At 44.7% G+C, this 26877-nt stretch overlaps 1 protein-coding gene across 4 annotated transcripts in view; it reads right to left on the bottom strand.

Moving 5' to 3' along the window:
• The window catches only part of DIP2C (disco interacting protein 2 homolog C), a 486706-nt gene that overhangs the window by 218052 nt on the left and 241777 nt on the right, over positions 1–26877 (bottom strand). For 2 of the 4 annotated variants that reach the window (XM_008249365.4, XM_008249366.4), the window contains exons 2-3: positions 4326–4397; positions 2635–2802 (exon numbers count right to left, since the gene is read on the bottom strand). In XM_008249365.4, coding sequence (XP_008247587.1) covers positions 2635–2802; positions 4326–4397 — 240 coding nt within the window. The remainder of the gene's footprint in view (positions 1–2634; positions 2803–4325; positions 4398–26877) is intronic. The other 2 variants (XM_008249367.4, XM_008249368.4) reach the window with 1 other exon arrangement.

Below are 26877 nucleotides of genomic sequence, written 5' to 3'. Positions count from 1 at the left end.
ATAACAGCACTTACTCCCTGAGCTACTGTGAAAAGCCAGCAGATGACACTGTCCTGATTGTCCCCACCCCCAGGAAGGGGCCACTCCTTGGCAGCTCAAGCCTGAGCCATCAGCTTTTGCAAAATGCCATTCTAATTTATACTCATGTATCCCCCAACACCTTAGAAATATTTTTACAATACTTTCCTACAGAAATTTTAATATTTTCTATGGTAAATAAAAATGTCAAAAAGCCAAGTTCATCAAAACACAAACCCCTTACTGGAAACTGTATGTTTGCATAGGGATGATTAAAATAGAAAAACAATATATTTTTCATACAGATCTCATGTTTACCAAATCAGGCCAGTAAAGAAAAATCTCTGCATTAGAAATATGCAAGGGCCAGTACTGTGGCACAGTAGGTTAATCCCATACGGGCGCCAGTCCGATTCCCGGCTGCTCCTCTTCTGATCCAGCTCTCTGCTATGGCCTGAGAAAGCAGTGGAAGATGGCCCAAGTGCTTGGGCTCTTGCACCTGTGTGGGAGACCCGGAAGAAGCTCCTGGCTCCTGGCTTTGGATTAGCCCAGCTACGGGTGTTGCCGCTATATGGGAAGTAAACCAGTGGACAGAAGATCTTTCTCTCTGGTTCTCCCTCTCACTGTCTGTAACTCTATCTCTCAAAAAATCTAAAAATCTTAAGACAGACAGAAAGAAAGAAAGAAAGGGGGGGAGGGAGGGGGGAGGGAGGGGGGGAGAGAGAGAGAGAGAGAGAGAGAGAGAAAGAAAGAAAGAAAGAAAGAAAGAGAGAAAGAAAGAAAGAGAGAAAGAGAGAGAGAGAGAGAGAGAAAGAAAGAAAGGGAAAAGAAAAGAACAGAAAAGAAAAGAAACATGTGTTTTCCAGAGAATAAAGCTGCCATTAATGAATAACCAATGGCAACTTCTCAGAAATAAAGATCAGGGCTGGCACTGTGGTGGACGGGACTTAGGCCAAAACTTGTGATGCTGGCATCCCATACAGAAATGCCTCTCAAGTCCTGGCTGCTCCACTTCCAATCCTGCTTCCTGCTAATGTGCCTGGGAAGGCAGTGGAGGATGGCCCAAGTGTCTGGGCCTTTACAATACGTTCATGTGGCAGAGCAGGATGGAGTTCCTGGCTCCTGGCTTCCGCCTGGCCTAGACCTGGGGAGCAAAGCAGCAGATGGAAGATTTCTGTCTCTCTCTCTTTGCCTTTCAAATAAGTAACTATTTTAAAGATTTATTTATTTATTTGAAAGGTAGAGGCTGGTGCCACGGTTCACTAGGCTAATCCTCTGCCTGCGGCACCGGCACTCCAGGTTCTAGTCCTGGTTGGGGCGCTGTTTTCTGTCCTGGTTGCTCCTCTTCCAGTCCAGCTCTCAGCTCCTTCCAGGTCTCCCATGTGGGTGCAGGGGCCCAAGGACTTGGGCCATCTTCCACTGCCTTCCCAGGCCATAGCAGAGAGCTGGATCAGAAGTGGAGCAGCAGCCAGGTCCTGAACCATATGGGACACGGGCACTGCAGGCAGCGGCTTTACCCACTATGCCATAGTGCCGGCCCCCAAATAACTCTTTAAAAGAGAAAGATTACTGGTAAAAACCACAACACTAGCTTAGAATTAAGTGCACTGGCCTTGGAATATGCAGTCCTGACCTGATACCATGCAGAACTGGACTGTGGGTTCTTCTTTCGGGGAACAGCAGGGGAGGAGGTGTATCCCAGAGCTCAGGGGACCTACATTCCCAGGTAGGTTCTGTTCCTGTGACTTCTGTGACCAGAAATTCTGAGATGGACTTCAGAGCACACATCTGCCTCTGTCGCGGGCTCCTCAGCCCTCCATCCTTTCCCGGCAAGGCACTGACAGCCGCGGGGCAGCTCACCAGCGGGACAGATGCTGGGAGAAGCTTCTGAGACCATGCCTCCCACACCTCCTTGGGAGACCCCCAGCGGCCAGCGGTGATACTGAAGTCTGTCTCTTGGTTACTGTTTCCTGTTATCTCCCTGAATGGGAACCTAAGGACACAACTACAAACCGTCATTTTCTTGTTCTATGGAAATCTTTGCTGCCTCCCGAACGCCTCGCATGTGAACCACTGCTCAGCAGTGTGATCCCGATCTTTCGAGTAGGAGCGCCGCCTGAGAACACACTCTGGGATTGACTGCTTTGACTTTTCTACCCCAGAACCCTGTGCTTTTGTCCTTTGGACCGGGCTCATACTAGACCTCTGAGTCGCCACGGTCTTTAGCAGACCTCAGGGGGTTCAAGACGCAGCAATTCCTTCTTTGCCTGGATCTTGGGCTATGAGACACGAGTTAGCAGAAGACCAACCATTGTGAGAGCAAGTTTCCTGAGCTGTCACGCATGCGTCCTCCCACAGCGTTTTATAAGCAGTGTTCCAACAAGCCACAGGGTTGTGAAGGCAAGAACATTCCGTTTTAGCAAAAGCAACGCACAGCGAGCTGGGCCCCGAGTCACTGAGGTCTGGGGTTCGGGAGCGCCTGGGCCGCCGCCGCCTGGACAAGGGTCCCCTGTAGGTCCCCCGGGGCCTCGCCCCACCTCTACGCGGACTGGCGGGGCGGTGGGTGGCCAGTCTTCCGAGGTTTGCTCGCTCTCTCTTCTGCAAAGCAGCGCTCACCGAAACGAAAGTAAAACAGAGGCCGGTTCCCCGCGGCGCTGGCCGCCCGCTCCCTGGCCGCGGCGTCTCGGATGTCGCACACGCCGACGTGGGCAGCGCGGAACGTTCTCCTCGGCGCTCCTTCGCCGTGCTGCAGTCTACAGCGAACCACGGCAGCTCCATTCGCTGCTGTAACAAGTTGAAAAAAAACTAATTAATTCAGACTTTAGTTTTTTTTAAATTTGTTACAGCGCTGAGCAGAGCTGCCGACCCCATGCAGAACAGCACACAGACCACCAAGGGGACCACCGACGGCCCCCAGAGCCAGCGCCGACCCCCGAGGACCGTCCTGTCGGGAAAGCGAGGAGCTGCTTCTGTTTCACTTTGGTTAAGGCACGACCGCTATGACTCCGACAAAGGCAGGGGCCTACAGCCGGCCCGTCAGCCTTCCTGCAGGATGGCAGAATTCACCTGCAGGCAGGCATGCACCGAGGGCCGGGGCCGCTAGGACGGCCCTGGGGAAGGAGAAGCAAAGGCGGGCCACCGTGTAAGCACTGCCCACAACACGTGCTCCGTCCGCCTAGGAGCTTCCAGCCAAGCCATTTCCATTCTCTTCCTTTTCATCAATCTGGCCTTTGGGCTAAGTCAGGCCTGCACACCCACGGCCCCGTTACGGCAACTTTCTGCAGAACCAAGCGAGGAAAAAAAAAATCACACACAAAAGGCAGTCCGAAAACACCGAAACGAAATCACAGCTAGAGAAGAAACTCAAGGCACACGCTGCGTTTCCTGGCACAATGAGCTCCACTGGCTAACAGAACACAGCTGGAGGCCTCAGAACCACAGGGAGGAACCGGAAGACAGAACTGTGGTCCACGCAGGTGTGGACGCTGCAGACTGAAACCTTGTAAAATTCTGTTTCAGCAATGAAAACTGTGGAGTTCAGTTCTAGCTTTCAAAACTTGCATTGCCACTCTGTTCTTGAGGAGAAAAAAAAAACAAAACAAAACACCTTGCATTAGCTTTGAGCCATTCCTCAAGCCTAGAGGATTTCAAGGTCATCCTTTGAACTGAACTGAGCAGACACTGGAATTCAGGTGTTGGAACTCCAGGGTGACAACCGTTTTCTTGTTCCTTAAATTTACAGATTCCAGCTCAAGTGCAAAGAGATTCTACGGATAGGCCCTTTTAAAACTGCTGGAAGGAAGCAGGCTTCAAACTTTTTTTAAGAGTTAATAACACAGGTTTCACCACATCTCCAAACACAACCAACCTTTACGACTTCAGAATCCCAGGCAGGAAATCATTATACTTTTCTATATTTTTCGATCTGGTACTCCAGGACATGCACAAAAACGCTGCATTAATTTAAACCATAATCAATAGCAATAATTAGCTCAGTAAACTGAAAACTTGTTTAAATAACAAATGTTCTGATATTTTGCAGCCATAACATTTCAAAGGAATTGACAGACTGTTGATCTCTATGACATTTATTAGGCACATTTATAAAACCTCTGATGTGCCTTCGGTATTCACAAAATATGTGTGTGATCATACAAAGGAATTAGATGTGTGGAGCATACACACTTAAGGAGATAGAGTTGATGCCAATTCAAGATTAAGAAAGGCGGTGCCCTCGGTTGATTCTCTTGCATGGCACAGTTAACTTAAAGCTACATGATTTATGCTACTCATCACGGTTTACATACTCGGAGGCTGGGGAAGGTAGGCTCCAATTAATTTTGACCTCTTCTTTTCATATCCTTTCTGTGTGATATCACCTGCAAGAGAAAGAAAAAAAAAAGCAACTAAGAATGGTTTGAATGTACAGAATTGCTCATTCAATGGAGTCTAGGACGTCCAGTTACAACTGTCTCAGAATTCAAAAAGAAAACATTGTACACTGCTCACCTTTACTTCTTCCCCTCCCTTCAAGTAAAGAAACCACACAGCACAGCACTTGAGTTACTTAAAACTCATTTGCTCATCGCAAGCTCATCACTGGTCCCTCCTTGCTTGGTGTCAGCCCTGACCTGATACAGAGTTACATGCCTGGGCTGGCACCGTGGCTCACTTGACTAATCTTCCGCCTGAGGTGCCGGCATCCCATATGGGCGCCAGGTTCTGGTCCCAGCTGCTCCTCCTCTTCCAGTCCAGCTCTCTGCTGTGGCCCGGGAGGGCAGTGGAGGATGGCCCAAGTGCTTGGGCCCCTGCACCAGCATGGGAGACCAGGAGGAAGCACCTGGCTTCTGGCTTTGGATCGGCGCAGTTCCAGCCGTAGCGGCCATTTGGGGGGTGAACCAATGGAAGGAAGACCTTTCTCTCTCTCTCTCTAACTCTGCCTGTCAAAAAAAAAAAAGGAATTATATTCCTGCCATCTTGTTCCCCTCTGCTGGTGCAGGCAGCCTTCCCAGTCTATAAGGGCTCTTGTTAACTTCATCAGCAATGGAGTGTGCACCTGTCTGAGCTGGCCATAGCTGGTCAACACCATTACTGTTGGGCATGTTCTTCCATTAATGAGATTTTTTTTTTCTTTTTAAAGCAGACTTGTCACTCACAAGGGCTTTAAACTGCTGTGATATGTTTGAAAAAATCAATGACTAGGACCAAATAAATCATTCAACAAAACAAAAGAATACTGGGGGTGAGGGGAAGCCTCTTGAACTCCAGAACCTATGAGAAAGGTTCTTATCATTCCCACAAGAATTCGAATGTTAATGACCAAATTCACATACAGAAGACAAGGGAGCTCAAAGCTTTGTTTACATTTTTTCCTATATGCTAAGCCACAACGTGTATGGGACAAAATAATCTTCATTAACAGGCAACAGCTTTCTCCAATTAGATGTGCCCGTACACTGAATACTGATTTTGCCCTTGAATCTTTTTGGAATATGTTAAATTTATTTATTTATTTATTGCTAACATTCTGACCAAGCCATCATTTCTCAAAGAGCTAACAATTCAAGTTTCATTTTATAAAATTAAAACAGCACAAACAAATGAAAATTTACTGTGTTGCAATAAACAAATGGGTGGACTTGCTGCTTCCAGTGATGGCAGCTCACCATCGCAGGTGCCCCTCTGCATCTGAAGGCTCATTCCATGAACTGACAAGTTCACTGTACTTACTCTCATCTGCCCCCCACAACAATGACGGGTCCGTTTGCAAACATGAAACCATAAACAGAAAGACACAGTTTGTAGTCCATATCCAGCTGATAAACATTTTTTGATGCTCAATATATGTTAGCTACTGTCCATCAGAGGAATCTTTTTAAATTTTTATTTATTTCTACAAATAGGAAGCCTCAGGCCAGCTATTATATTTGTGGTGCATTTTACTCAATGGTAGTGATTGTAGCTGCTAACCATTGAAACTGTTTTGTTACTTCCTAGAGATGCCACATTGAATCCCAATTTGAAAAGCACATCCAAATTTTCAACAAAAAACCTCCACATGTGCTGGGATTTTTGTTGTTGTTGTTGTTGTTGTTGTTGTTACTGCTTTTGGGGAAAACAAGGGAGTAAGTTGTTGCATTAACTTGCTGCCCATGAAGTCTACTTTCTCATTTGATCCCTTTCAGTTTCTCTCTGTAGACCACCACACTTGTGCCACCAAAAAGAGAGACTGTCTGGCTTTGAGGAAACAGGATAAAATCAATGTTTAGAAGAGACAAAGTCCCTGAAGCCCACAGGATCTGTCAAGTCATTGGTGGAAGTCCACGCCCATCAATCCAAGGGGCCGGGCTCCATGGGGAGTCTCGGATCTGCTTCAGGGCAGACTTGAGATGAAAAGGACCCAAGTACCAGAGGGACTGCGGCAGGTTCCGGCTGCCACAAGCTCTCAGCTCCCCTTATAGAAAGGGTAGATCACTGTGGCGATACAGAAACGACTTCCCCAGTCCCATTCACTGGGCCCTCTTGGGACTCCGTGCAAGGCAACTGCTCCGAGCTCCCCAAGCTGCCCTGATTTAGGGCCCTTCACCATATGGTTTCCCCCTAAGCCTTGGAAAACAACAGAGCCACTGAGGAAGCGAGTGGTCATGTTAACTGTGCTGCTGCTGCTCCATCCATTTCTGTCTCGTGCTCACGCTGTAAAAATTCGAAACCACAGCCTGCTGCCCCAGAGAAGAAAATCTAAGACAGAGAACAGGGCCAGGGGCCAGGAAGGAAGGCTGCCTCTGGGGAGCCACAGTACATGGGCGCCCCCACTTCGGCCTCATGGCAAGAGGTGATGCTAGCCTCGGGAAACACTCAGGTGGCCCCTGCTAGCCCGCTCTGCTGGCCATTCCATTCTTCTTGGGCTTTGCACAATTCTATAATTAAGCCACAGCCCCAGGAAGCTCCAGCCTCATCTCACATTTTGTTATGCGCTGAAAGTTCAGCTCAGGTTGTGTTGACTTGAGCACGTAAGTACAGATACGGGGTGGGGGTGGGGGTGGGGGTGGAGGTGGTGGTCTTCTACCAATTTTCAGGGTGGGCCAGCTTCAAAGCAAAGGATCTTGGACTCTACCTTCCTTTGAAAAGCTCAGATGATTAAGATCTTAAGCTTAAAAGAGAATAACTATGGTCTCAGATCCCAGAACTCTTGTCTCCAGGCGGAAGATGTTCATGTTGTCCTAACAGGATGTCAAGTTCCTCCCCTCACAGACTCAGACCTAAAGCTCAGAGAAGAGGGGACATAAGATGACTTGGGGGGCCAGCACTGTGACAGAGCTGGTAAAGCTACCACCACCTGTGCTGCTGGCACCCCTCATGGGCACCGGTCCCAGTCCCGGCTGCTCCACTTCTGATCCACCTCCCTGCCAGTGCGTCTGGGACAGCATCGGAAAATGGCCTGAGTCCTTAGGATGCTGCACCCACGTGGGAGACCAGGACGAAGCTCCTGGCTTTGCCCAGTCCAGCAGTGGCAAGTGGGGCCATTTGGGGAAGTGAACCAGTGGATGCAAGATCTCTCTGTATATGTAGTTCTGCCTTTCAAATAAATAAATCTTAAAAAAAAAAAGGAAGATAACTTGATACGTTAAAGCAGGCATTTTATTTGACTTGATTACTCAAATGTGTTCACTCAACAATCTGCACATAGAAAACCTTCAGAAAAGCCTTTTAAGAAATGCCAAGCTCTCCAACTCTCTAAAAACTAGTAGTAGGGAAAGGGAGATACTTATTTCCACACACTGCATACTTTGCTGGAATCCGGGGGTCAGCAAACTAAACCAGGCAAGCCAAAAGGAGCCTCCAGTCTACTTTCATTTACGAGTTATACTGGCTCATAGCCTGTTCCCTTGGAGTGCTAGAGCAGCCTGTGTCCCCTGAAAAGCCAAAACTACCTATTTGGCCCTTTAGAAAAAAGTTCTCCCAAATGGCATCAGCTCTTTCATTCTTATAACAATGGATTTTATAGGTGAGAAACTGTAGCCCAAATAGTACTTACCCAGCACCACAGATTAACTCAAAAGCTTTTTTTTCCTATTAAAACCACACCTAGAATCCTCCACTGCCGGCAACACTGGTACAGTCTGTCCAGAGGGGGCAGCATGGCCTGCCCTGGCTTTGCTCCTGTCGTCTCACCCCTAGGCATGCCACCCAGTTCTCTAACCTGCTTCTGATGCTCTCTTCTCAAGACCAGCCCAGGACCCTGCCCTGCCTGGACAACTGCAGGCTTCAAGTTCCCACAGCAAGCAACTCTCTAAAATCATAGGGGTGCCTTGGATGAGTGGTTGTGGTTTATTTTTGTAACATATGAGGACACTTTTAAAAGTCTGCTGAAAATGGAATTAAAAGATGAGTTTATTTCGGTGCATGAAGCTTTGAAATTCATACGTAGCTTTTGCATAATACATTTCCATAAATCTTCCCGAATACCTACCTCTGCTAGGCGTGGACTTTTAAGTTGTCTGGCACCCAAATAAACTCATCTTTTAATTCTGTTTTTCCAAAGCTTTCTAAAGTACCCTGGTACATATGTGGCCTATCCTTGAAGCCTTTGCAAGAGGGACTTGGTCCTACAGAACTAGGTCCTATCACCTGTTACTTTATAGATCAGGGACTGTACGTTGTTGAATCCACTCACACAAACTAGCAATGAACATTAAGTATCCATCCCTGACACAGAGATACTTAGAAATCAATGACAGGGGGCTGGCACCATGGCTCACTTGGTTAATCCTCTGCCTGTGGTGCCAGCATCCCATGGGCACCGGTTCTAGTCCTGGTTGCCCCCCTTCCAGGCCAGCTCTCTGCTGTGGCCCGGGAAGGCAGTGGAGGATGGCCCAGTTGCTTGGGCCCTGCACCTGCATGGGAGACCAGGAGAGCACCTGGCTCCTGGCTTCGGATTGGCTCAGCACAGGCCGTAGCGGCCATTTGGGGAATGAACCAATGGAAGGAAGATCTTTCTCTCTGTCTCTCTCTTTCACTGTCTATATTTCTACCTGTCAAATAAATTTAAAAAAAAATCAATGACAGAACACAAGAGGCAATGACAATGAAGGCAAATGCACAGCCAATACTATGAGCAGGTGGAAACAGCAGGAAAATTCACAGTGTGGTTCGGTTAGTAAGAGTGTATAATACTACAGCTCCACTTGTACGTCACCAGGAAGGGCTCAAGGCCTGTAGTACTGGAACTAGGTCCATTCAGGCTCCCAAATCATCAAGGCAAAAAAAAAATACTTTTGCTACCACTTCTTGTTCATAGAGAAAATCCGTCTATTTTTAACTCTAGTACTACTTTAGCATCTGACAGAGGTCCAACAGGCTATGACAAACTCTCACTGTCACTATTTATAAGCAAGCTTTCTAGTAGGAAGCCTTTCTGTCCTGCCTTTTCTGAAACAACCAATGATTTTTTTTGCACTAATAAAAGCTTAAAGACACATAGATGATAGCTAGAGAAAACTGGTAGGTAAGCATGGATGATAGGTAAATAATAGATGGCAGATACAGAAAGATGTTATAGATGACAGACTCATGATAGGTGGATAACAGATGGACAGACAGATGACTGACAGGTGTTAGATACAGATGGTAGATAGGTAGGATAGGATGGATGGATGGATGGATGAACAGTAGCTGGTTGACTTTACATGGGTATTTTCCTCCCATAACACCATCTGGGTTTCTAAGTTTTGACCTATCCTCAATGCCATGGTATCACTATGGAAACACAGCAAGTGCATAATGTTTCTCCTTCATTTTCTATCAGTTCAGGCTGAATGATCACTTGGCTGCTTCTTTTCTCTCCTCCTCATGGTAGATCTGTAATAGGTACACAGTCTTCACCACGAAACAATGTAAACTAACGTATAAAGGCTACAAAGAGAGAGGAGGCACTTCTCCATTAGCAAGTCTCCATGTTTATTACTCCACAAGGCACAAGCCAGGGTTCACAGCACGTGAGTTAGTATTCTTTGAACCTGGAAGCTAAGGGAATATCATTCAAGGGTATTTAGAAATCAACTCCAATCCATAGGAGCATCTCAGATGCACTGCACAGAGGATTCTGCTCCCCAGAAGTAGCTGTTAATGCCAAGACTTGAATCACAGAATCCCTCGCAGGAGTGTTTTCCACATAAAATTCCAAATTGCATATTTTCCATGTTTCAGTACTCAAAATACTCATGTACTGAATTCCTTTTCATTTTAGGAGTAAGAACGTGTGATGGAAAAGCAAATGCTGACATTATAACCTCAGTGAGGAGAAAATAAAAGTGATCTTTTGAAACACTTTCTACTGTATGAACACTTCTATTTATAGAACTATTGGAAGACAAGTCAGTTCCTTAAAACTTAAAATTCCAGCAGTAGAAATTAAAATCGTTGTATGGTCTGTCACAAAGAAAAGAAAGGTACTGGGAAAGTACAAAACTTAGTGTAACTGGCTAGCACCGCGGCTCACTAGGCTAATCCTCCACCTGCAGCACCAGCACCCCAGGTTCTAGTCCCGGTTGGGGCGCCGGATTCTGTCCCGGTTGCTCCTCTTCCAGTCCAGCTCTCTGCTGTGGCCCAGGAAGGCAGTGGAGGATGGCCCAAGTACTTGGGCCCTGCACCCACATGGGAGACCAGGAGGAAGCACCTGGCTCCTGACTTCGGATCGGCACAGCACCGGCTGTAGTTCGGTGAACCAACGGAAGGAAGACCTTTCTCTCTGTCTTTCTCTCTCTAACTCTGCCTGTCAAGAAAAAAACAAAACAAAACAAAACAAAACAAAACAAAACAAAAAAACACTTAGCGCAAACATTAGAGTGAGGTTGAACAATACCTAGGAAACAGAAGGGAGCATTCTTTTCTTAACAAAATGGAAAAAAAATATTTTTCTTCCTTACATTGCCGTCCACAGCTTTGGCACAAAAACCTGAGTCTCAGGGAAATGAAGCCAAAGTGACACAGCAAATGCAAAAGTAAAGATGACAAAAGACGACACCTTGGGCTCCTCTTTCGCCATCTTAGGCTGGGCCCAGGTTGGTAGACACGGACCCAAATGAAATTTGTGCAGAGTCACCCAGTGCTGTGGGTGTCTGGAAGCCATGTGGTCCTCAAAGATGCACCGTGTGCGCCACAGAGCGACTGCCATGGCTGGGATTAGCTCAGAGTAAACAAACCAGTTTAACAGTGATGGTTTCCATTCCTGGTGTCAGGAGTTTATTTTATTATTTAATGCTGGAACGAATGCTTTATGTAACAAAGCAATCATTTCCATGTTTGGAATTTTATGGCTGTCAGGAGCCTTCCCAACATTGCTCTCCTAAGCTGATCGCTTTATAAGGCTTAGGGAGCCCCCTTGAAGCCACTCTCCTTGGGCATGTGCTGGAGATTCGTATTTGAGCTCTGTGATCAGTTTTTCCTTTCCCTAGAAAGAAACTATAATTCCTGTAGCAGCTCTTGCCTGCACGATTCACACAGACTTTGCAGGGTAAGAATAGGCAGGCCTGGGGTCTCTTCTCATCCAAGCAAAAAGAACACAGCTCAGTGCCCTGGATGGGCCAGCTACCTAGTCTGAGTCTCATTTTTCTCATGGATAAAATGTAGCTGGTAACAGCTGTCCACCTTCTCCCACAGTTGAAAACACACCATGTGAAATGGCTTAGAAAACACAAAGCACGCGAGAAAATATGTCTTAAAAAATTCTGCAAGAGCTTAAACAGTATCTGATACCTATTAGAACTTTCAACAGACCTTTGAGTAGGACAGAAAGACTTGTGAAAACATACCTGCCGGGTAGATTGGCAAAGCAGTAAGTGGCAGGGCGTTCTGCACAGCCAGAAGGGGCTGTTGGAATAGCTCCCTCTGGGAGATGAGCCGCAGGAAGAATATCCAACATCAGAAATTCCACAGCAACTCAAAATCGCATCCTTTTAGTCCAGGTGCTTTTCTTCCAGTGTGATCACCTGATCCCAAAGCCAACGGCTCCCTGCACTGTTCAAATAGCCTATCCAGAGCTCCGGAACCCGCAGGCTACCAACCACCCTGTCCACCTGCACACACAGCAGCCAGAAAGATCACTGGCAAAAACAGAAGGGTGACTGTACAGCCTCTCTACCGAGAACATTTCGAGGGCTTTCTTTCTCCCCACTGCTTTTAGGATTAAGACCACACTTGTCCCAGAGCCTGCAAGTTCTTCCTGAACCTGGAGCTACCACCTTCAGAAGGCCACTATGAATCGCATTTCACAACTGAGCACATTTTGCCTTAATAAAGGTCATTATCTTTATTGCTGTATGTATCTCTGTTTCATTTTGCACGTGCTCATGTCCCAAAACATGTAGAGGCACAAAATGGAAAGAAAAAAAACTAGATTTTTAGATGTGATACTGTATTAAAAGCTACTGAGGTCCCAGATCACTTTAAGTTTTACTCTATTTTATAAAATATTTTTAGACGTCCCTGGAAGCTTTTCTCTTGAGTATGTCAAGAACTCCAGCAGGCCAACCAATTATAAACAAAAGCATGAAAAGAACAGGAGACCAATAGAAGTTCATTTTTGTGGGGTCATAAGCTTCTAATATTAAAGGATCAGGTGATCACCCTTGGTTAAAAAAAAAAAAAAAAGCTCCTCCCCCAAATCTTAAGAATTCTACTAGAATTTCTGAAGATTTTAGAATTCTGTGAGAGCATGCTGAACAGGTTATAGAGGTGCTTCGAAAGTTTGAGGTGGTTTTTTCTGTCCTGCTGTACAAATGTGGACCTCCCCTTCCTCTCAAGGTAATTGACAGGGTTTGGATAACAAGGAGATGACATGAGGCTCCCAGGAGACACTGCAGGGGTCAAGCACCCTTGCTGTAGAATCGGAAGGCAAGTGGGGAGAGGCTCAATAAGGACACTGGAACCCATCTTTCATTATTGCTAGTTAGAATTTCAGAAATTAAGATGGACAGTAGAATCCAGGTTGGGTTGGCCCTTCCTTTGTGGCTTTTCTTGGACCTCCTGTCCCCCAGAGCTCATGAATCCTATAAAGCAAGTGTCTCTCCTTCCCACTCGAACGCTTTCCTCCAGAGGCAAGAGAAAGGGTGAGACAGGAGTCAGGTCATCTGTGGTTTTTGTTTCTAATGTACAATGGAAGATTATAGTTCTGCTTTTTTAAAAATAACTTCATTTCTTATAATTTATTTGAAGCGCAGAATGTCACAGAGAGGTCATCCATCTGCTTGTCCACTCCTCAAATGCCCACACAGGCATCTGCTGCCTCCCAGGCTGTACACGGACAAGAAACTGGATTCAAGGAGCAGAGCTGAGGCTCAAACCTAGGCTCTCGGATATGGGATGCAGGTGTCTCCGTGGCCACTGCACCAAACACCCACCCTTTCCCTTTTAAATCAAAGCACCCAAAAGTCAAAGCAATCCAAGAGGCTGCCTCAACAGTCTGAAGGTAGGACCAGAAAGGAAAACTCAGAGGAAGATGCTCTAACAAGCTATCAGATCGTCCGTGCCTGTGTCAGAGGAACCGTGAGTGACTGGGCAACCTATTCCATGAGGCCTGATGAGGATGGAAAGAATCCTTTGTGGTCTGTTGGTGGGAGTGTAAATTAGTATAGCCCTTATGTAAGGTCATGAAGGTCATGTAAGCCTGGAGGTTACTCACAAAACTAAAAATAGAAGTACCACATGGCCCAAAAAAAAATCCACCTTTGGGTATACATCTAAGGAAATTCAATCGGGGTGTTGAAGAGCTAGCTATCTGCGCTCCATGTTCACTGTGGCATGATTAACAACCGCCAAAACACCAAAAGAGATTAAGTGCCCAGCAGTAGATAAAGAAAATGTGGTATGTATATACAGTGGAGCATTATTCAACCCGAACAAGGAAGTCCTGCCACGGGCGACAACGTGGATGGATTTGGATGACATTACACAGGGTGAAAAGTCATACACAGACAGGCGGATATTCCAAGGTCTCATTTCTAGGTAAAAGTTAAAGCAGTCAGGCTCAAAGAAACAGAGAAAGAACAGCGGTTATTAGAGATCAGGGACTGAGGTTAAATGGAGAGATGCTGGTTAAAGGGCACAAGCTCTGGAGACTGAAGGAAGACGTTAAAATGCTGATAATAAAGTTCAGATAAATAAGCTCTGGAGGCATAAGCAAACAGCATGGAGACCTACTGCATGGTACACTACAAGCTTCTCATCAGGTGCACACACACAAAGCTAACTGTGAGAGACAATGGATATGTTGATAAGCTTGACTTGGTTACCATTTCACAACATATACACGTATTAGAACATCACACTGCACACCTTGAATGCGAGCACAATTTGCATTCATTGGTAAAGAAAGCCCAACACAGCTGAGGAAAGAGGTGGTGCTATAGACTGGTAGCCAAAGCTAGAATTTTTAACTCTGGATCTTAATCATGTCATTTATATAACTGCTATGCTGGTCTTGTTTTTATAATCATTACACAGTAAATAGAGACTATATGGGAAGGAGTGTCACAGATTCCAAGCAAAGTCCTCAAGGACCTCAGCCAACTGACCACAAACCTGAAAGTTCTAAACAAACTACAACAGCCTGGCTCTCAGGGATCCTACTACTTCGAGCAGGAGGGGCAGCTTCTGGGGCAGTCACAGCAATGTTGAGCAGAAGGGGAGAGGAGCCCAGCCCCCACGCCAGCAGCAGCACACAGCCTGGTGAAGACTAGGAGCCAGTCACCTGTAAGTCTCAGAATGCCACCTCCACGTGGGCCACGGGTCCATTTCTCTCAGATCCCTGGGGAACAGCTACCAACAAGAGCAGCTCTTTGGGCCAAGCAGCTCCTGAAGCTTCCACAGCCTTGTCCAAATGAATTCGAGATGCACATGAAGTTACCAAACAACGTACAGCATGTATCATTCCCTCAGCCTTCCCAGGGTTAACATCGTAAGCACCCAAAGGAGAAAACTGACATTGGTGCCACACAAGAGCCTACTTGGATTTTCTCATTTTATACACAGGGATTTGAAAAGAGAAATTGTAAGGTAAACTTACTGCAGAGTAAAACATTTTTGAAATCGTGCATAGATTTCTTGTACCATATTTTCATGAATTCTTTGAAGACCCCTCATGTGCAATGATTTAAAACTTTTTGTACCAAAATAAACTGATCTTATAATGCTATTTTCCATGAAGTTTCTGAAGTATCCTTGCCCACACACTTGTGTGTGTGTACACGTATGGTGTGTATGTACATGTGCTGTGTTTGTGAACATGTATCTGTGTGGCATGCAAGTATGTAGTGTGTGCCTGTGTCTATGGTGTGTGTAGTTTTATGCAATTTACTCCCATGCGGAACTTCATGTAACCAACATCACAATCAGGATATTCAACTGTACTAAGACTCCCTTAAATCATCCTTTCATAGGTACACACCCATTCCTAGTCCCAAGCAACCACCAATCTGTTCTCCCCATCCCTCTAATTATGTTATTGCATAAACACGGAATATGAGAGGAATCCTGCAGCATGCATCCCACTGAGACTGCTGGTTGACTCAGCCCCACTTCCTGGAGGTTCACGCAAGCTGCAGTGGGGACCAAATTCTGCCTTTCCACTGCTGAGGTGCATTCCACACCATGGCTGCAGCACAGTCTGCCCGACCACTCCCCACCGAAGGACATCTGGTGAGGTTTCCAGTTGGGTGTTATTATGAATCAAGTTGCTATGAGCATGTGTGTAGAACTGTCTATGTGAAAGTTCATTTTCATTTCTCTGGAATAAATGTCCAGGAGTGAAATTTTTGCTTCTCAGCTCGGATCATCTTTCATTTTAAAAGGAATTGCTGAAAGCACTCTCAACCATGAGCATATGAGTGATCCAGTTTCTCTGCTACCTTGTCCGCATCTGGTGTCATTACTACTTTTCACTTTAGCCATTCTGATAGTTGCATTACTGGTAGTTCAAAGTGGTTTTAATTTACTTTTTCAATAACTAATAAGGTTAAACATATTTTCATGTGTTTATTTTCCAAAAGTATATCCACTTTGGTGAAATGGCTGCACACGTCTTATATCCACCTACAATTTAAATTTTTAACATCATTAAGATTTGAGATTTCTTTATGTAGTATATACATGTACAAGTCTTTTGTTGAATACATGGGTTGCAAAGATTTCTCTGTAGCTGGTTTTCCATCCTCCTACTTGCAGAGAGTGGAAGTTTTAATTTTGATGAAGACCAGGGGCCGGCGCTGCGGCATAGAAGGTTAAGCCTCTGCCTGCAGTGCCTGCATCCCACATAGGCACTGGTTTGAGTCCCAGTTTCTCCACTTCTGATCCAGCTCCCTACTAATGAGCCTGGGAAAGCTGCAAAAGATGGCCCACATACTTGGGCCCCTGGATCCACGTGGGAGACCTGAAAGAGGCTCCTGGCTCCATCTTGGCCCAGCCCTGGCTGTTGTGGCCATTTGAGGAGTGAACCAGAGAATGGAAGACCTCTCTCTCTCTCTCTCTCTCCCCCCTTCCCTTCTCTTTCTCTCTCTCCCTCCCTTTCCCTCTCCCTCTCTTTCTACGTATCTCTGCCTTTCAAAGAAATACATAAATCTTTAAAAAATTATTTTTTGCTAAGACCAACTGATCTTTTCTTTCTTGGATTATGGTTTTAGCTTTAAGTCAAAGAAAAGCCTTGAAATGTTCCTTCCAACTTGGGCAGGGTTCCAAGGTTCCAGGGTCTGTGAGTCTGGCCAGGTCACCACCTCCCTGGCCCTCATGTACTCATTTGCACAACAAGATCACCAGACACAGGTCAGCAAAATCTCAGTGCACCCTCAAGTGAGGACAGGTGCAGGGGGGCAGTCTCCTGGGAGGAGAGGAGACTGTGGAAAGACAAAGAGAGATCAGGAAGGGAGAGAATCCTGTCTTTAAAGAGTAGCAGCATGCATGGTGCAGGAACAGGAGAGGCCGTGGCTGAGATGGGGCGAACAGCACTGCTAAGGCACACAGCGGAGAAACTCCAGTGTGCCATGAGGAGGGCCAGGATGAAAGAACTCGGACTGCGGGGAGTAAAACAGAGGGACGATTCCTGGAACAAAATGTGCCCTTAGTAAAACTGTGATGAACCCGCTACCTAACTAGATAGCAGTGACCACGGCACCACAAACGTTAACTTGCTAAAGATTCTACCCAACCTCCATCAAGCGTAAATGATTAATAAAACATTTTATTTACAAGGCAAGTACGACATAACATACACAGTCCTGTATTCAGTGACGCTTCATTAGTAGGAATTACCAACAGACCTCCCTCTCTGCTGGGCATGTGAATACAAATATGCTTAAAGGTAATTGTTTAATATTTGCTGCGAAGCATGCATTGGCACTGTATATCCGAATTATAGAGACAATGGAGTGAAAAACTTCTTTCAAGTTAGAAAAAAATAACCAGTAATCAAAGCCTAAATAAAAGAACAAAAACAGCTTGAAAAAATGTGGTCATATTATAAAGCGCTTCAGATAAACAGAGGAACCAGAGCATAGAAAAAAATAAAAATGGAAGCTAAAGTATATTTCATTTAAAAGCACCAGTGCCCTAGAACATATACATGGTATTTATTCATTCAAGAATACTGAATGAATTGCCAAGCACTATTCCAAGCACTGGTCATACCAGAATATAAAACACAAAACTTACGTGCTTTCATGGAACTTAAATTCGAATTTCCACATATTAATCATGTTTACATCATCAATATACCATGTACCAATCATGTCTTGTTAAGCTCTTTTATTATTATTTCCCAGTCAAGCTACAGAATATGAAAAAAAATTTTAAGGATTTTATTCATTTGAGAGGATAGAATTACAGACAGTGAGAGGGAGAGACAAAGAGAAAGGTCTTCCATCTGCTGGTTCACTCCCCAAATGGCCAAAATAGCTAGAGCTGGCTCCAAAGCCAGGAGCCAAGAGCTTCTTCTGGGTCTCCCACACGGATGCAGGGGCCCAAGCACTTGGGCCATCTACTACTGCTTTCCCAAGCCACAGCAGAAAGTTGGACTGGAAGAAGAGCAGCCAGGACTAGAACCAGCACCCATATGGGATGCTGGCACAGCAGATGGAGAATTAATCTACTGTGCCATGGCGTTGGCCCCCAGAATGTGAAAATATTACCACAGAAAAACAGTAAGTAAATCTACATGAATTTTAATCTTCATCACTAGGTACAATAAATTTGGTCAAACTATATTAAACTGCCATGAGCTCTCAAAGAAAATTAAAAAAAAAAAAAAGATTTTCAACAGAACAAAAATCAAAACCAAAATCTGGGAAATGCAACCAAAGCAGCAATTAGAAAGATCTCCAGTGTACAACCTAAGTTTCTATCTTAAACTCAAAGCAAGTAAAAGGAAAAAGATGATGTAGAGGAGAAATCAAAGAAATTAGAAAGTAAAATTAGAGAAAAATGAGTCATAGTGAAACCCAAGGGACAAATTAATCTTTTGATTTAATAGCTGAGTTTTGCAAAGTCAGATCATATTTCTATATATTAGTGATGTATATTTGGGATCAAACTCAAAAAACAGCAACCACGTGGAAAAAAATGAATACTTAGGTGTAAATCTCACAAAACATGTACTAACACTAAAACATAACTACAAGCTGAAAACTATAGATGGAAGAAGTGAAAGGCCTTTATAACTTGAGAGACATAGGAGTACGAGAAACGGTATGAAGAGGAAAATTCTCTCCAAATTGATGTACAGATTAAACACAATTCCAGTACAGACCCTGCAGGGCTTTTTGTTATTGTTCATACAGACAAGTTGATTTTTAAAGTTATAAAAAAAGAAATTTTCAAATTTTTGTCTGAAGAGGAACAAAGCTGGAGAAATCACACTGCTTGATTTTAAGATTTACTATAAAGCTACAATAAACAAAACACGGTGACATTGACAAAGGGATAGATAAATGGAACAAAGCCCAGAAGGACACACACACACACACACACACACACAAATATGGCTGATTGTTTTTTGACAAAGGAACAAAGTGAATTAAACAGCAAAAGAACAATCTATTCAACCTGCTGCTAGAAAACTAGAAACCCATAAAGCAAAAACAAACAAACAAAAAAACCTCGACCTAAACCTCACATCTTGTACAAAACTTAACTTGAAATGAATAGCAGGCTTAACTGTAAAACATAAAACTAGGAAACAATATGACACTAAATATGAATCCTAAAAGCAAAAAAAAAAAATTACAAAATTTAAAAAATTGGTTCTGCCAAAAGGCACTGTTAAGAGAATAAAAACCAAGCTCCCAACTAGGGAAAAAAAATATTTTCAAAGCACATACCCCACAAAACAAAACAAACATTCCAATTAAGGACTTGGCAAAGACTTGAACAGACACTTCAATAGAGTGGCTAAATGGTTTGCAAATAAGCACAATACAATTCACAGCACTGGACATGGCAAAAAGGGTCAATTTACTAGCGATTCATTTAGGAAACTATGAGGGAGAAACAGAAATGGAACCAAGGGCTAGGGCACACACATTCTGAAAGTCAGCAGGACACGATGGCAGAACGTTATGCATCTTTTGATTTGCAGCCACCTGACCATCCAGGAGGTGAAAATTACAGAAAATTTGTAAGTAATTATGTGGCTGTTAACCTAACTGCTGTACTGAAAACTGGGTCACATCTGATGGACTTCTGTGCACAGACGTAGGTGTGCTTTCTTACACAATTTTAAAGTATTTCAAGAAAGAGTCACCTATCCCTCCCGCCCCTCTACATTTTCCATCCAAGTCCTACACCTGATACACTTTGCAACACTGTATAAGACTTTTTGTGGAAACCCCTTATTGGGACTTTTCCCAAATTTCAACTATTTTTGATTTCAATTCTTAATCACAGGTACATTTCCAGTAGTGATTATTTCACTCAAGAATGAAATGCCAGGGGGGCAGGCATTTGGTAACAGTGGTTATGATGCTGCCTGGGTTTCAGTCCTGGCTCTGCTCCCAATTCCAGCTTCCTGCTAATGCGTATCTTGGCACGCTGGGCCCCAGTCACCAGTGTGGGAGACCCAGTTTGAGTTCCCAGCTCCTGGCTTTGACCAGGCCCAACCCTGGGAACCTTGAGTGTTGCAGACATTTGGGGAGTGCACCTGGATGGGAGAACCCTCTGCCCATTTGTCTGTCTCTATGGCTTTCAAAGAAATAAAGTACTCTACTAAAAAAGGATTAAATTCCAGATTTCTAATCACATTTAAATTAAAAAGCCAGGGCTGGTGCTGTGGCATAGCGGGTAAAGCCACTGCTCTGTATTACCGGCATCCTGTATCAGTGCCGGTCTGAGTCCCGGCTGCTCCACTTCTGATCCAGCTCTCTGCTATGGCCTGGGAAAGCAGTGGAAGATGGTGCAGATCCTTGGGCCCCTGCACCTGTGTTGGAGACCCAGAAGAAGCTCCTGGCTCCTGGCTTCGGATGGGTGCAGCTCCAGTTGTTGCAGCCATCTGGGGAGTGAAACAGCGGATGGAAGACCCCTCTCTCTCTTTCTCTCTACCTCTCTCTGCCTCTAACTCTGCCTTTCAAATAAATAAATCTTTGAAAAATAAAAATAAAAAATAGATATATTAAAAAGCCAGCTCTTTTTTATTTTGGGATGATAAAATTGGTCAAATTTTGTGAACCAAGAGCTAATGCCATAGAGATGCCCTCACTGTTCCTCTTATGGCTGGATGGATTCTGCTCCTTCACAGCCTTCAACCCAACTGCCTACCTGTCCAGAGAGGACGAGAGCAACAAAGATGATTTGTCGCCAACATTCCCTTGGGCTAAAGGCCTTCACGGTCTCAATCACTATGAAATCACTGCTGGGCACAAGTGGACCCCAGTGTTTTGTGCAGTACACGGGCTGCACTGGAAGACACAGAAGCGTAGCTATCATGCAAGAGGGCCTCTGCCACTCCAAGAAAGTCTGCTCCCCCCACACAGGAAGGTGGTCCTTCTAGGCTGGGATGGCTTCAAAGTCTCTGTGGGGCACTTGGGCAAAAGGTTGGCCAGGCCCAGATCTCATGACCCCTGGTTGTATCCACAGAACAATCCCAAACATGATTAACCTTTACCTGTTGTGGGTGAAAATACAGCAAATGATTTGGCCTTTAGATCTATATCATTACTACTATATCATCACCACATTAATATCAAGTTAACAAAAGGTAAATTAAAAATGGGATCCTGATGCTATGGAATGCCAATGCAGAGGGAAAAAAAAACTTGAAGAAAAAGTATGTGATTAAATTATTAATAAGAGAATGAGGGCAGATTTTTCCCTGGTATCTTGTGTTGTGCCACTTTGCCACTAAATGATTTAGTACATCTTATTTTCAAGAGTGCTTAAGAAGCTGAGCAACAAAAAGTGACAGCTAACCTGGTCCTTTTCAGATTCACATTTAAAACAGGGAACAACCGAACTATTAAAACATCACACCTTATATGCACATTTACATTATACCTTTTATTGTACGGCAAACCCTCACGGCTCAAATAGCACCGACTTCAAATAGTACTGTGCAAAACAAACAAGGAAGCTCTTTAGCCTTCCATTTCTTACTACTCAAGCCACTTTTCATGTATTTCTTTTGTTGCGTTCATGCGAATGTTCAGGGCTAGGCTTAATAATTCATGCACTGAGCAAACACACAGTAAGCCTGATTCATGAGGCCCCAAGGGTTCCAATGCCTGCCCACCAGGGAGTCGTATTTTGGTGACATGCATCCATACCCACGCCAATACAGCCCAGTTGCCTTCCTAGAACTATGTTTATCTCAGTCGAAGAAAACTGGTGACATGGTTAGCAGCATGTTTGATGAGCAATACCAACTCCAAACTTCTTACGGAAATGACTCATGGTTGGCATCTCATAAATAAGGAACTAGTAACACTCCATCAACTCCTTTAGTCTCTCCTGAAGAATATGTAGCCACAAAACGTGAGGCATCTTGGGAGCCCGAGAGACACTGCTAAGGGAAGCAAGAGCAAGTACAACGTTGCAAAACAGGAGGCCTCCATCTTGCAGGGTCACAAGGAATGACAGACTTTTTTTTTTTTTTTTTGAGTAAGGGGGCTGAGTATCTGTGACAAGTGAGCATACTGGCAGGAGATGATTGGGGACACAGGTGAAAAAAATAAACAGATTGTGGAGCCGGCACTGTGGTGTAGCTGGGGGTAAATCCACTGCCAATTCAAGTCCCCACTGCTCCACTTCTGATCCAGCTCTCTGCTGTGGTCTGGGAAAGCAGTGGAGGATGGCCCAAGTGCTTGGGCCCCTGAACCTGCATGGGAGACCCAGAAGAGGCTCCTGGCTCCTGACTTCAGATCAGTGCAACTCCGGCCATTGCAGCCAATTGGGGAGTGAACCAGCGGATGGAAGACCTTTCTCTCTCTCTCTCTCTCTCTCTCTCTCTCTCTCTCCTCTCTCTGTGTAACTCTGACTTTCAAATAAATAAATAAATCTTTTTAAAGAAACAGATTTGTACCATCTAGACAATGCCAGGTAGGCATGCCTGAGCTACTAGTGCTCACAGAATCACCTTGCAGTACATTGCATTTTGCACACTTCAGCACACTTCCCACACTCATTACCACTGGAAGACACATTTACATCAACTCTAGGCTTGTTGGAAAACAGCTGGATAGAGAATCACGGATGACACGCCAGCCTGCACTCAAACCTCCTTTATCTCCTGAATGTGGGGTTTCACATTATGCTAACATAACTAACAGATTTACAAAAAGCAGACAAGCTCAATGATATCTTCAGAGGAACGCGAGGCTAAAATAGTTTTCAGCCCCCATGTTGGAGCGCAGCAGCGTTTGATCAAGTTTGCTACTAAAATTAAAAGAAGTATAAAATCCTAGGAGGAAAAAGCTGTGTGCATATGCATGTGGGTGAATGCATGTATCTGCAGATGCATGTGTGTGTCTCTGTGCACCTAAATTTGAAACCTTCAGAAAAAAAATGACTGTCTGGATCATGCATATTTATCAGCCTCTTGGTAATGTATAGGAAGACACTTACGAAATGTATAACCATGCAAAAATTCTCTCATGAAATATGTATTACAAATAAAGTCTGTCTCATGGGAAAATCAGGCTAACACTTAACCAGTCGGGGTAGAAGCCAATCACTTTTACAAGAAAAGGGTGGAAACAACGAAAAATTTAACCCACACTTTATTAAAGCACTTTGTTGACCTAGCCCCGTAACTTTTGTGTAATTCCAACACTGGGAAACAGCAGTGTTTTAGGACATGAAGAAGGAAGGTAAACTTGAGAGGGGGACTAGTCATTTCACACCATGGGGTTAAACAGGCTCAGCAGTGGACACACACCATCCAGTAACCAGACAACTGGCCAGGCCCCAGGAGGACCCCTCTCCCCTCCCCGACCCTCCACCTCAGACACACTTCTAGATATATACATTATTTAAAAGCATATTTCTGAAGGCATTCTATTCACAAAGAAGTTCAAGGAGAACGCGGTCACACCGATTTGGGACTATGACTTGTATGCAGAGCTCAACACTTCTTTGCACAATGACTTTCCTTTGTATCTTTCCAAAACATTTTATGTATGTTCCACACAATTGCATTTCTAACCCAATTTCTCTTTTTAAAGGTTTGTTTATTTTCATCTGCTTGAAAGGCAGAGAGAGACAGAGACTGAGAGTCTCCATGTGCCAGTTCACTCCCCAAAATGCCCACAATAGCCGGAGCCGGGCCAGGGCAAAGCCAAGAGCCTGGAACTCCATCCAGGTCTCCCATGTTGGGGGGCAGGGACCCAAACACTTGAGCCCAGCTCCAACAGTTGTGGCTATTTAGGGAGTGAACCAATGGATGGAAGGCCTCTCTCTCTCTCTCTGCTTCTGCCTCGCTGTAACTCTGCCTTTCAAAGAAATAAATAAATGTTCAAAACAAATTAAAGAAAGTCCATTAACCCCAACTCCCCTCCTCATCTAGCCCTAACAATCACCAACCTTAAGGCCACACACACACAAAAAAACCACAATGCCTTCACTTCTCTTATTTTTACTAAACCACAGATGGCCTCAGGCAGGTTCATTTCCAGACTCCTCCGAGCTTGGGGCAGACATGGACTAACTGATCACAAACCCATCTTCTCTTTCTCCCAAGCTCATGGGGAGACTATGTCCCTCAGCCATCTTGGCATCTTGGCCAAGCATCTTGGCCAAGAGACACATCGTCATCAATATGGTCAGTGTGCCAGCTCCACCTAGTCCCTCCTACCCATTGGATGAGGCAGAGGTCTCAGGACGAACAGGATGAGAATCACTGGTCCACATGGGCACACACAGGCTGACTGCCTCCCAGAATTCCATGGGAGCGTTTATACTACACCATTGAAAACACAAGACTTTTTGGGGGAGGGGGGTGGGTGGCAGCAGCTAGGATTATGAACATTATCCAAAAGTAATTATCTTTAACAAAATCCTAACCATCTGAAATTTCTGTAGTTCCCTTGGGAGGTTCGATCAAATATACCCATGAGCGCTTTAGGCTCAACTGGCTGCTGTGTAAAATTCTCCTGGGACCTTGAACTTCTGTCCTGTCCCGATGTAGCCTCTGTATAAAATAACCACTGCAACTTTTTAGAGCAGGCTCTAGGTTATTTTCTGTGATTCTCACAGTAAGCCCTTATGGTACTTGCGAGTGTGAATGAGGGAGGGCTCAAACACAGTTTAATCTCATCCCAACCAAGGGCTCTGAGTCGCTATGAAGTCAAGATTTCCCAGAAGTGCTTGAGTCAAGTTTTTGTTTTAATAATTTGCAAATGAAATGTATGTCAGATCCATGAAAGAACTGAATATTTACTTCAACTTTGAAAAAACTGGATGTTTAATGTGCAAGGTTTTTTTCTAATACACTAAAGGCTATGGAGTGATATAATTGCTACTACTTATATATTGCTGGGCACTTTAATAAACACTTTGAATGAACGAAGTAATTTCATTTTCCAGACAATACTACACAGGAGATACTATTTCCACTCTCATTTTATGGACAAGCAAACTAAGACCAGAAGAGGTTAAGGACAGAAACCATGCTATTCGATAACAAACACTCGAAACACGTTCAGTGATAAAGGCTGAATGTCAACCACAATTAACTCCACAGACATTCACTGGACATGTTAACAAACTCCCAGCTCCCGCTTACTGAGAGCCAGACATCGTAGGTGTGCGTCCATTAATCTGACAGCAACCCTGCCAGGTCAGTGTTGTTAACCCACAGTACAGGACACTAAGGCTCAGGGCATTTGGGCTCCTTAGAGTCACAGCCACCTGTGGTGGCTCCAGAGCACAGTCTCCAAGCATGGGCAGTGGAGGCCCAGCAGGTGAACAGTACTTGAGCACCATCTGAGAGCCGCACTCAACAGGAAATGGGATGTTCAAAGGCAATACTTTTGAAATACCCCTCTTTGTAAATTCCATTCAGAATGTATTACTCCTCCATTCAACTCTCCAAATGCAAGTGATCCTCACGAGTGACCCTGGAGTTCCACTGTATGCGATGCCCAGGCACACACTGCTGCCCATCCCCACACCCAACGCTGACCAATTTCTCTATTGCGAGTCCCCTCTATTCTCACCCTAAATCCACATCCATCTTTTCCTTCACCTTATTGCCTAAAATGCAAATTTTCCACACAACTTCCTGTGACTAGCATGCTCACTTCCGGTTGACAAAGTGGCAACTGTATGGAATGAGTAGAGGAGTTAGGACCACTCTCCCCAGAGTTACACAAACTCGAGACATCAAGTTTGGCCACTCTCTGCTGCCATCTCCTCTCCCAGGACAAACCTCACCTGTCACCCTGACCTCCAGCACTGGGATGTCAGACCTCCATGGACCCACATTTGCACTCCACACCCCAGCCCCACCCTGGGCTGTTGTGATGGGGATTTGCGCAGTTGGCAGGCAGACTCACTTGCACTGTGCCATTACAATTTTATAAGGCGAGGTATGATCCCTGGGTAATGTCATCACCAGTGCTGAGTCCCTTCCTTCACAAATAAACCAGACAACAACATTTCCTCCTGCAAGCCCTACACATCAACAGGTATGTCTGTACCTGCGCGCACGTGTCTACAGGCACAAGGAGCCATTTCACACCAGCTCCCAACCACACTGTACGCTCCACGCCTATGGGACACCTGTCTGAGGCTGCGGATCTGGCAACCCACAGGAGTTCCCCTTCCAAGTCTAGATGGAACGCTTGTGCTAGGATCAACCTCCTACATACTGCGCCTGAATCAAATTTAAGGAAAAGATGCAGGTTGAGCTGTGACATGGATGAGAAATGAGACACCGAGGTATCTATGTTTGTAAAGTTGTGAAGGTTTTTGGGGAGATGGTAATGAGTGTTTGAATGTGATTTTAGCTGTTAGAATATCTGATAAAGACTTATAGGAATGAGACAAAACAGAGAGTAGAGTCTTTCATGGCTCTTAAAAAGGATAATTCTCTGGGAATAGGAAAACTGAGAATCTGATAATCTTATTCTGAGTTTAAGGTTAATTGTATTCCCCAAACCATATCCCACAGACAAAATTGCCCTTTTTGATAATTCAGTTGCAGTTTCTTCCGGTCCTCAACAGCTCTCTGCATACCCAATCAGGCTTAAGATTCATAATACAATATTCAGAGTGAAAGAAAAGGCCATTTTAAAAAATGGAAATACACTGATCTATTTACAGCCTCTATGGTTTTGCCTTTCCTGGAATGTCATAATCATAGAGTTTGGAGCCGTAAATGAATGGGCA

The sequence above is a fragment of the Oryctolagus cuniculus genome, chromosome 13 (genome assembly GCF_964237555.1).
Source record: "Oryctolagus cuniculus chromosome 13, mOryCun1.1, whole genome shotgun sequence".
Classification (NCBI taxonomy): domain Eukaryota; kingdom Metazoa; phylum Chordata; class Mammalia; order Lagomorpha; family Leporidae; genus Oryctolagus; species Oryctolagus cuniculus.
This window is presented reverse-complemented; position numbering and strand designations above follow the sequence as displayed.